Genomic DNA, 11,414 nt, shown 5'->3' on the forward strand with positions numbered 1-11,414 from the left:
GAGACTGTGAACAACGAGGCGTCACAGCTTTGGAGAGCTTCCTGTTTGACTAACGAGCCCACGACCCCTCGTTACCGTGTTCCTACAGTCTGTCTCGCTTTTCAATAAACGTTTTGTAGAATTTGCAGCGCTGCTGGCTTCTGTTCTTTGATTCCTCTGTTTGTTCCTCATGTTGATCATAACGGCACAAATGATACAGGAGCTGATGGTTAGAGGCCGGATTCAGGGAAATACAAGTAGGATTTACTTTAGGAACGTTTAAAAGCTGGAGACTCTTCCATGAGGAATCTTAAAGAAGTGCTGAGACGCATTTTTGGAAAAGTTACAAAAGCTTTATTGCGATCAGAGGTGCAGGAACCAAAAACTAAAGTTTCACATCATGTAACAGAACAAACGTCTGTTTCCCTCGGGTGTAGGAATTTAGCCAAATGCAGGGGTGAGGAAGTACCGAAGGAGCGGGAGGCGAACGCAGCGGGAATGTTTGTTTGGAGGACGCGTCGTCAACTCGGGAACATCTAACAGGAGCTGCAGGTGGAGGAACGGAGCAAGCTATGCTGTAACGCTGCGTGTCCTTCCGTCAGCCCTTTTAAAATGAATTCACAGCGACAGCGTGCACACAGAGCCAATCCATCGAGCTCCGCCCACCCGAGAGGGACTTCAGTTCTTTTCCAGGTGCGTCGGTGCTTTTGGGTACCGGGCAGTGGTGAAGCAAAGCGAGACGGCGCCGGAGTGCGAGACGCCTCCAACGCTCCGCGCTGCTCTTTTTCGCACTGAGATGAATCAGAGGGAGGGAGAGGACGGGTGGGGGTCAGAGGTTGGGGGGGTGGAGCCTGTGCGGGGTTATGATCCCTGAGCCTCCAGCTCTGACGCAGGTGTGTTGTCGGGCTCCTCGTCATTGTAGATGTTCTCCGCCTGCAAGAAAGGAAGGAACCGTTAGAAGCAGCGCTGCAGTTCCTACCTCAACACGGGCGGCGTGAGAGATCAGGAATCTGATGAACGTCAGACGAACAGTCCTCTCCCCCCCGATATTAAAAAGATTGTACTCTGACACAATGATGGACCTTCTTCTACCTTCATCATTCATGTTTACATGCATATTAACATTTTGAGGCTCTCGCTGCAATCCAGCGCTTTCTCCAGCTGTCCACAGATGTTCTTTTCCATGTGCAAACACTCTCGGGTTTGAAGGGTTGTTTCTCCAGACTGGATATTTCAGCTCTTTCCACAGGTAAAGGTGGGATTTGTGCTGCTCATGCACCATCCAGAGCATCCTGATGGGTAATATCTGCACCAAGCAGGACAGACGAGCTCGCCGAGCAGCAGTGCGCTCTGCCGAACGCATCATTCACTCAGAGCTCCCTCACCTGACTCTGTGCGCCTTAGCATTTGCTACTATTCACTCCTTGTTCAACAAAGTAGCCAACTTTATTTTTTACAATTATTACAGATGTTTTAAGGTTGTAAAAACCCCTCACTGTACACTTTGTACACTTTTCTCAGGCAGGCACGAACATTTTCACACTTTTCTCTCTTATTTAAACTCTCAAAGTTCAAACCTTTGTAGAAAAATAAGTCCAGTATTATAGAAACCACAGATCAAACCCTGTTTTCAGGTCCAGAACATGGAGTAGAGCCGCTGCCAGAGGATTCAACATTTATGAATCAGAAGTCCAACTTTGTGCGATGGTTAGCATCTTTAGAGGCACACTGTACTGTACAGGAGAGACGGCACGGAGGAGATCGACAATGGTCTGCAAACGATCAGAACGCAGAAACAATGCGCTGTATAAAAAAAAAAAAAAGGCATGCAAAATTGCACTAAAAAAATGAGTGAAACAGCACAGCTGCGTTATAGCGAGGGACCGCTGTAATTTTGAAGGTACGTCACAACATACCCTTCGTAAATACTAACGTATAGAAACCCTGATCATTTTTTACTGTGGCTTTTTTCACGGTTTGTTGACATGCTGTGTAGGCGTGTACTGACATCGACATAACGGGGAAACATCTGGCTTTCACTGTTGTTGTTGTAGATTGAATGCTCCACGTTTGCCTGTTTGAATCATAAGAACTGTCACTACGCAGAGATGTGCTTCTGATTTTGTAATGCAGTTCTGCTTGTGTTGAGTGACGTAAACAATCGATCGATCTACACTCTTCAAACGTCAAAATTTATCATTCGATTTTTTTATGACGTTCCCACCTTCTGCTCTTTGTAACTTAACGCGATCTTTGCGTTTTTGTGTTTTGGACATGGTTTGGGAGTCCATCTTCGCAGTAGCGATTGACCGCAAAATAAAGTTACTGGAAATGTACAACTTTACATTCGCTCTTAAAACAGGAAGTTAGTATTTTCTTGTGCACAGGGTCTATTTACACCAAGTGACGCAGCACCAAAGCCAGGAAGATGCTGAAAGACTCCTCCCACCCGACCAATGGACTCTCTCACTGTTGAGGTCAGAGAAGCGCTTCCGCTCCAATAAGGCCAACACAGAGAGAAAGAGGAGGAGCTTCCTCCAGGCTACTCCAGGTGTAGGACTGGAGACTCTGCATATCTCATATCACTGTCTGCTGATTTGCACCTTTTTATTTTGGATTTTTAACTTTAATTTTAGTTTTATTCATGTACCTGGTCTGTCGTACTGTGTATGCGACAAATAAAATCGGAATTTGGATCAGGGCTCGTACGGCCGCCTCAGAGCGGTCCACTGCTGTGTTGTCAGCCATTCCTGGGTCTTTGTCCTGTTGGAGGACCCACAAGCTGCGACTGAGGCAAAGCTTTGTGACGCTGCACAGCTCAGCCCAGAATGCACAGTAGCTACAGCGCCGTGACCACGGAGCTGATGAGCCGATCGAGGCCTTGAACGCTACAACCGAGACGGCTCCAGTGAGACAACATTCCCAGTTCTCTGTTAGTTTTCAGCACGGATCCTGCATCACGCTCAGCCTCGGAAACCATCACCGCACCTCGAGCACGTTTAAATAAATAAATCTTTGTTTGGAGGATCAGACGGCCGATGTTCTTGAAATCAAAACGAGCTCGTGACACTGTTTCTGAAACATCTCCAAATGAGCTTCCAGATGGTTTGGTCTTCGGCGCGAGTGAAACGATATTCTGTTTTCCTGAAGTCGGCTTTCACAAGTCACATGACATTTCCATGTCAGAACTCAGAGCTGCTGCTGTCGCACCACCCACCACTTCATCTGATCTGTTACTGTCACGTACTGTGTGTCTGTGTGCGTCTGTGTGCGTGCGCGCTCACCATCTGCCACACTTGCATGATGTTGTCCTCAGACACCGAGCAGATGATCCAGGGCTCGTTGGGGTTCCAGGAGAAGTCTGAGATCTTTGCCGTGTGGCCGCCGTGGATGAACTGATGGAGATCAGCAATGGCAGGTTAGAGAGGCGGGGCTTTGTTCTGACAGGAAAATGATGCACCTGCTGATCACGCCTGAAACACTCGAACACTCTCTGCTCACGTCACGGTATCTGAGTAAGCGCACTTGTGTCATCGAAAGGTCAAATTAACTAAAACATGTTTTTTAGGTCAGCCATGATCATGTGATCAGAATAAAGACATGTGAGTGTCACTTAAAGACGTGACGCTGACATCATCACCTACCAGGAGCTCTGGCGGGCCGTCTTCAGCGTCCTCTGCAGACTGCTCCTCCCCGATTTTGCTAAAACGACACAAATCGATATCAGTATTTTTAATAAAAATACATTAGTGTCATTGTCTCAAGCCCCGCCCTGATCTGAAGCTCCGCCTGACAGCGAGGCGTTACCTGAGATCCCAGACATTGAGACGCCGGTCGGTGCCGCTGGACGCCAGGATCGTCTCGTTGTGAGGAGACCACTGTACCTAATAAAAAGGACAAAAGGCCTCGCCATCATTTTTCCGATCACGTGCGAGTCACAGACGACGCCTCACAAACACTTTCAGGTCTCACCTGGAAAATTTCATCTTTGTGTGACTCAAAGGAGTGAAGCTTCAGTTTGAGGTTTCTCAGATCCCACAATGCAACAGTCTGACAGGAAGAAAAGCACACACACCTTAACATATACGAGTAACAGAAAAAACTTTATTCGTACGATGACAGCAGCAGGTGGGTGTGTCCTCTACCTTATCGGCAGAGCCGGTGGCCAGGATGAACTCGCTGTAGGGATTAAAGCTCAGACAGTTGACCTCGGCGGTGTGAGCGTCCACCGAGTGGCTCGCTTTGGACGTGTTGTTAGAGCGCGTGTCCCATCTGAGGATGGATGGAGGCGGGTCAGAGCCAGCAGGTTTGATCGCACAGTTAAAAACGACCACCGCCTTTAACGATCACTTACATCATCAGCTTCTGGTCGTCGGCGACGGAGCCAAAAAGTGACTCGTGGAGGAGATGCCAGGAGACGTCCTCCACGACCGCCGTGTGGCCCGTGAAGATGGTCTTTGCGTCCAAGATCTTCCCTTCTTTTGGACCGCCCCCGATGTCCCACAGGCAGATGGTCTGAGAGGAAGAGGAGGCGGGGCGTGAGGAAGTTTTACGAGCAAACAAACATGAAATATTTAATTGTTCCGTAACTGCGTTCGTCTTCAGAAGATAAAAGCAAAGACGATCTTATTCCTCTGAATGACCACATGTAGAGTTTAGTGTCAACTGTGACCATCAGGGAAAATCCACTCGTTAACGGGACTGAGCAGCAATAACGAGACGACTTCTGTACGTCACCGCGTGACCAAAATGTTTGGCTCACCGGAAGAAGCACCTGCTACTTTCTACTTTTCCTTGGAAAATTGATAAAAGACAGAAATATTTTTGATCTTATCAACTTTTTAAAATTAAAAGGGCCTTTATTCTGAAAGTCCCAAAAGTCTTGACAGCATCTAATAAGAAACTGGAAGCTTTTATTTTGAAAAGCTGGCCTTTTAAAAAAATTTTTTTAAGGTATTTTAGTTTGAAATCTGACATTGAGCATCCTGATAATGTCCTGCTGTCGGCCTGTGTGACTTCTAAACCCTTAAACTTGACCCTCACAGGGACCCTTCTTCAGTTCGTGTACTGAAGCTAAACGATGATGTCACGTACGTGGTCGTCGGAGGCGCTGAGCAGGTTGCCGCTGAGGTTTGGATTCCAGGAAAGGCCATATCCTTCTTTCTGGTGACCTTTCAGTCTTAGGTCGGGATTACACTCCCCGCTGGGATCTGAAACACATACATGCCTCGTCATGATGCGTGAGGGCGTTTGAGCATGTAGCAAGCAGCCGGGCGGCGCCCTCACCTGGCTTGGACGGGTGTTTAGTGTAGTCGAAGACCAGCACGTCAGAGGTGGGAGTCTTGGTGGCGATGATGCAGGGGTTCTGGGGCATGTAGCGTGCTCGGTTCACTTCGCCTTCGTGGTTGATCTTTATCTCGATCTCGATCTTCCCGCTGACGGAACCGAAGCCGCCGAACTCTGAAAGATCAACAACGCTCAGATGGAGAGGAACAGGCGACGGCGGCATGACCGCCGTGTCCTGACCTACTGTACCCGAAAGCTGCTCAGCGGCACGCTAAAACACTAATGCTACCTGTGGGCGTGGCGCACCTTCAGCACACCTGAACACAGCATCAACGTACCTGCTGGGAGACACAACAACACAGTGTGAGTGCACAGATCTGCTAAACCCCTCCCCCTCCCTTTCAGACAGGAAGTAACTGTAACCAGCACATAAACACGCCCTTGCTTACCTCCTTTTTCGCTGTCGTAGTGCGACGCGTCAAACTGGGCGTCGTCGTTTGGAACCTGGACGCTCGCAATAACGAGGTGGTTCTGCTCGTCTGACGTGTGCGTCCCTAAAACCAGCCTGTGGACCGCGTAGTCCTTTCCCTCCGGCCTGTGGAAGGCGCAGAGTTGAACCGTCACCATAACCAGCCAATAAAGCAGCAGCTTCGCACACACCTGAGCAGCCTTCTTTTACCTGTTGACATCCGGGAGCCACTGCACCGTCAGGCTGGGCCACTCCAGCGCGTGCGTCATCACCAGGTCGTACAGGAAGGGCGTGTTCTTCTTCCAGATCTTGTACTCCTCGTTGATGACCCGCTCCTCCACCGCATCGTCGTACACTTCAGAGAGACAACAAGGTGAGACACAGGTACGTCTCATCCTGACTGTCTGTGAGCTGCAGACATCTGCTCCGTCTTTGACCATATTTTTACAACTGCCTTAAAAAGACATTAATAAGAGAAACTCTTTAAAAAGAAATAACGGTATGTAAAGAGAAGATGAGGATGTTTTGGTCCAATCAGATCGTCCAACACACAATGTTTACATAAATCAGCTGTTCAGAATTTCTGTTAAATCTCACATTAGTATTATCATCACTCCCACTTTGCTTACGATTTTTCTTATATGTATTTTACTGTGTGCAGTAATCATCTGTACATTGTATAGTATTGTTCTTATTAATGTTTCAAACACTTCTTTAATTCACCTTTTCTTCCCTTCTGCTGATGTGAAAAATGAATTTCCCCAGTGTGGGATGAAATAAAGTCTGTGTCTATGTCATGATGCCATCCTGCTGATGTTTTGGAGTTTTCCCCTTTTTCTGCAGAATTTCCCGCAGAAAAGGTGAATTCAATTCAATTTTATTTATATAGCGCCAAATCACAACAACAGTCGCCTCAAGGCGCTTCATAGATACAGAGAAAAAGCCAACAATCATATGACTCCCTATGAGCAAGCACTTCGGCGACAAGAAAATGGTGCATCGCTCCCGAGCGTTACTGCCCAGTGATGGATCAGCCTGCTGTGAGGAGGAGAGATCTGTGAAGGTTTCTACCATCACCTGATCACCTGTGACCACGAGCTGCAGGCAGCAACTGAAACAACACCAACGAGGACGCAAACAACAGAAATGAGCTTCCTCTGAACGGCGTCCCAGCTTTAGAGATGTGGTGAGGTGTTTCGTGATCTGGGAGAAGAGCCGGCAGGACTGGGACACGCTCTGAGGAACTGATGCTTTCACTGACCGCTGTTGGCTCAACGTAATGAGGCTTTGCACCAGCTGACCGAAACTCTGCTGCCCGACTCGTCATTGTGACCAGGAGGAGAGGTACGAAGCTCCGACCTGCACGGCTAACACCTTGGGAGACTTTGATACCTGAAATCTTTGAGCTTAAACATCTTCAGGCTTCAGTCAGCCTGTGGATTACTGTTTACTTTTACTGTATTTTAAATTTTGATTCAATAAGCAGTTTCCATTTTTACCTCAGTTATTTTATTATTATTTAAATGGTAAATGGACTGATTCTTATATAGCGCTTTTCTACTCTCCCGGAGTACTCAAAGCGCTCTATACAACACGTCACACCTATTCTCACAAGCACTACCTCTATACTGAGTGCTTTCTAACTACACTCACACACATTCATACTCCGATAGACGCATCGGAGAGCAACTTGGGGTTAGTATCTTGCCCAAGGATACTTGGCATGCAGAACCTCCAACCTTCCGATCAGTAGGTGACCTGCTCCACCTCCTGAGCTACAGCCACCCATTATTTACTCATTACAGTAGTCAAATTACTGTATATTTTACTCTATTTTTATTATGCATCTGCCTCGTTTATTAACACATTAGTTTTTACTGAATTAGTTTCTAAATGTAGTCTTAATCTGCTCATAAACTATTTAAACATTGAAAGTGTTGCTTTTGTGTTCTTTTAAGTTATTATAAATCGCTTATTACTGCATAATTATTTTACTCTGATTTATTGTCCGGATTGAAAGGTGCTGACAATAAAATCTGATTGATTGATTATCTGATTAATAATCACGTGATGCCGCCTTCACAGCACTTTCATGTATGAAACGTCACCGGGGAACCAGAGTGGACCTGGACTGGAGCAGTTTGGGGTTCAGTCAAAGTGCCTTGCTCAAGGAGTCCTGACCAGCCTCACGTGCAGCAAACAGACTCCAGCTGTGTGCGTGCTGACTAACAGAGCTGCTGTTCGTGGTGAGGCAACAGCTCATTAACGTCAAACCGGGTCACTTTGGAGATCTGACGTCATACCGAACTAAAAGACTGGGCGTTCAAACGCGCTCGTGTTTAAAAACGGAGGCTTTAAACCCGGGAAAGCTCGCGCTGACAGCTCTGATATTAGCATGTGATGCTAACATGAGACCCTAACAGAGTCTGCGCGCACAAAGCGGCGCGCTCGGAAAACAGGCCAAAGCAGTTTTTCGGCGCCGAGCAGCGGCCGTTAAACGTACCCTCTTTATCGGCCATTGTCCAAACTCTGCCCGCGACTCGGAGCCGGACGGCAGAGGATCCAGGAAGGCGGGAGTTCTGTTAAAACTGCTGCTCGGGGGAGCCGCTGCTAAACCCAGGGTCCTTCCCTCTCAGCGCCGGATTACGGAGGAGCGCTGCGCATGCGTGAGCGCGCGCATACTACAGGGGATCAGGGCTGTGCACAGACTGCGCAGACAGGGCATGCGCATCGAAAACAAAGAAAACAGAAACAGCGGAGTACCAGGACCACATTGATGGGCACAAGACCAAAGGCAACAGTACAGTGGGCGGGGTCACGTGGGGGCGGGGTCGAATATCAAATTTACACTTTAAGATTTACAAGAAACTGTTTGGCAAATTCATTAAAAAAAACAGTATTTTTTAACAGGAAGGAACAGAAAATGTACAAGGAAAAATGTACTTTTTTATTTTCTTAATGTGGCCCCAATTCTGTGCCCTACAAAACAGAGTGAGCAGTTTGCCTCTGACTGGAGGTCTTAATGTCTCACAGTATAAGTACTCAGCATCTCGCCTAAAATCAACCAAATTTTGCTCCAAAAGGTGAACCGTTATTAGATATTCAGATAATAAAGGTGTAGTTTAAGTAAACCTGAATACAGGTTGAGATCACACCTGTGGCTGCTTTTCATGTTCTTTAATCCAACAGATGAAGGACGAAAAAACAGCAGTAAGACGCTGTGATGTTCATCAGTAAAAGGTTTTATGATCCAGAGGAAGAAGCAGCTGAGCTCTCTGCAGCTCTGATGAATGTGACAATATAAATTTGAACCTTGAAGCCAAGTTAAACTTCACAGAGAAGCAGCTCTGAGGTGTGACTGATGCACATTTAACACACCTGTGAACAAACTACAGCAGACTTACAGATCCTGCTATTAAAAGATCATTCCATACACACAAAAATGAATTTAAAAATGCCGGTTTAAACAGAGCTTAAATATTTTTATTTTCTTTTAATTTGTGTAATTTTAGGATTTATTGTAATTTTGATTGGATGTCTCATACAGATTGGCTGAAACCAAAAAACTAAACTGAAGCAAGTAAACGTACACTGGAAGCAAACTGAAAAAAGAAAAGACTGAAATCAGAGGCAGAAGTGTGAGACCTCAGTAAGCCAAGGAGGTCAGAAAGGTGCTTTTATTTTGGTGAGTGTGAACAGGAAACAGACGGGCTCTGCATTCCAATGAGTTTATTTTGTAAAAGTTTTGTCCATAAACAGCAAAAACAGTTTACAGTAAATTACAAACCTTTAAAATGCAAAACATGTTCCAAATACGAGCATTAACAAAGATCGGAAAGAAACACCGACAGAGGAAGAGAGAGGACGTCTCGACCCGCCGTGGGAAATAAACAGTCTGTATCTGATGACAACAGGAGTGGGAGAAAAGCAAAGGCAACGGGAGTTAAAAGACCGAGCGGTCAGGCGTCGTCTATGATTCGGTCGAAGGAGGATTTGGCAACTTCAAAATAAAAGATGACATCGCCCGTCTCCTCTGAGGGTGGACGCGGTCCAGGTCACCTTCGGGAATACAGACAAGCCAACAGAAACAGAGGCGTCCGTTTCCTTCAGGTTCACTCGCTAACAGCAACACGACGCTGACCTCTGAGCATCCACCAGGTCATCTGCAGAGTTACCTCAGTCTCTGTGAGTTAACCCATGAGGTCATCATCATCATCATCTAATGTGTTTTGAAAAAAAGCGAAAACAAGAAAAAGTTTTTGATGTCAGAATGATTCATTTTAGCCTCCTGATTGGCAGAGACAAAAACACTCCCATATTTTTTAAAGCAGGGTCAAAGTCCCGACGCCAACCGGCGCCGCTTGGCCTCAAACTCACAGCAGGGAGGATGGCCGAGTTGTTAGGGGTAACACGGGCTTAACTTAATGAGTTTGTCAGCCTGATCTTCCTCCACCTTTTTTTTTAAACAGGAAGTAGTCTGGAGAGGTGGAAGTCCTAAATCAGAAATGAGTCCATCAGAGGGACAGCTCAGAGTCAGAGAGGCTGAGATGGTCTGAGCGTGTGCAGAGAAGGGAGGGTGGAGGATGAAGTTGGAGCTGCCAGGCAGGAGAAGAGGAAGACCTCAGAGGAGATTCATGGATGTAGTGAAGGAGGACATGCAGAGGAGGAAGCTGGGACAGGAGGAGGTGGAGAGGACTGGAAGAAGAACAAAGTCTACTGGTGTGGAGAGGATAATCCCAGTTACTTTCTTTGTGTGGTAGTTTTCAGAGGTGGGTTTGCAGGGATGGGGTTTTTAAAGAATCTTCACCTACTCAGAACACATTTCACAGCTTGTGAAGAAACAAAACAATCTGAAAGGGAAAACGTTCGAACGGCTCGTCAGAATGAAGAAACCAGCTCGGGTCTCCCAGACGTCGTCTGTTGTCGGGTTTCCCAGTTTCCACACCGCGTTAGGTGGATGTGACGCGAGGGTCACCTCTGCCGGTCTGATGGATGCTCAGAGGTTAAACAGAAGAACCAGCCGACACTTGGATGGATGGCGAGTACAACAGCAGAGCATGCCACTATAAAAAGCTTTGAATTATACAGTGATCTATTTCACAGGTACACAGAGGAACGGATGTGTCACTTCTCCATAAAAAGATGTTTTCTAGAGCGGTCTGAGTAGAATAGCGCTCCTACACTCTACAACCAAAGTCAAATATACAGATAAGAGTTAATACGGAGTTACAATGTGTAACCCGGTTGTGCACAACACTCCATACATTTATCTATGTATTTCCATTCATCTTTTTCTGGTTACATAAAAGAGTAACATATAGTGTGGATGGATAATGTTTGACACTGAATATTTCATAAACCACTCCCATAATTATCCAGGTGAAAAAACAGAAACCTATTTCAAGCTACAACTAGAGTGATCAGTACACCGCAAAACCCCACATACATCATAGACGCTAGGAGAGTGTATAATATATATATATATATATATATATATATATATATATATATATATATATATATATATATATATATATATATATATATTTATATAATATATATATATATATATATATATTTATATAATATATATATATATATATATATATATATATATATATTTATATAATATATATATATATATATATATATATATATTTATATAATATATATATATATA

General features: G+C 45.7%; 1 protein-coding gene across 4 annotated transcripts; it reads right to left on the minus strand.

Moving 5' to 3' along the window:
* Positions 1-310: 310 nt before the first annotated feature.
* Positions 311-8,400, minus strand: rbbp7 (RB binding protein 7, chromatin remodeling factor). 4 transcript variants are annotated; one of them, XM_035912739.2, is made up of 12 exons: positions 8,238-8,400; positions 5,945-6,188; positions 5,715-5,860; positions 5,266-5,439; positions 5,074-5,189; positions 4,334-4,494; positions 4,125-4,251; positions 3,952-4,029; positions 3,787-3,863; positions 3,624-3,681; positions 3,264-3,374; positions 311-912 (listed from the first exon to the last, which is right to left on the minus strand). In XM_035912739.2, the coding sequence occupies exons 1-12, from the start codon at positions 8,251-8,253 to the stop codon at positions 841-843; spliced, it is 1,380 nt and encodes a 459-aa protein (XP_035768632.2). In that variant the 5' UTR covers positions 8,254-8,400; the 3' UTR covers positions 311-840. The 4 variants fall into 4 exon arrangements, with proteins under 4 accessions (XP_035768632.2, XP_035768631.2, XP_006802378.1 ...); XM_035912738.2 differs by having other exon boundaries at positions 5,266-5,442; XM_006802315.2 differs by having other exon boundaries at positions 5,945-6,089; positions 8,238-8,399.
* Positions 8,401-11,414: the final 3,014 nt, after the last annotated feature.

Source organism: Neolamprologus brichardi, chromosome 1 (assembly GCF_056152115.1).
Source record: "Neolamprologus brichardi isolate AB-2024 chromosome 1, ASM5615211v1, whole genome shotgun sequence".
Taxonomy (NCBI): domain Eukaryota; kingdom Metazoa; phylum Chordata; class Actinopteri; order Cichliformes; family Cichlidae; genus Neolamprologus; species Neolamprologus brichardi.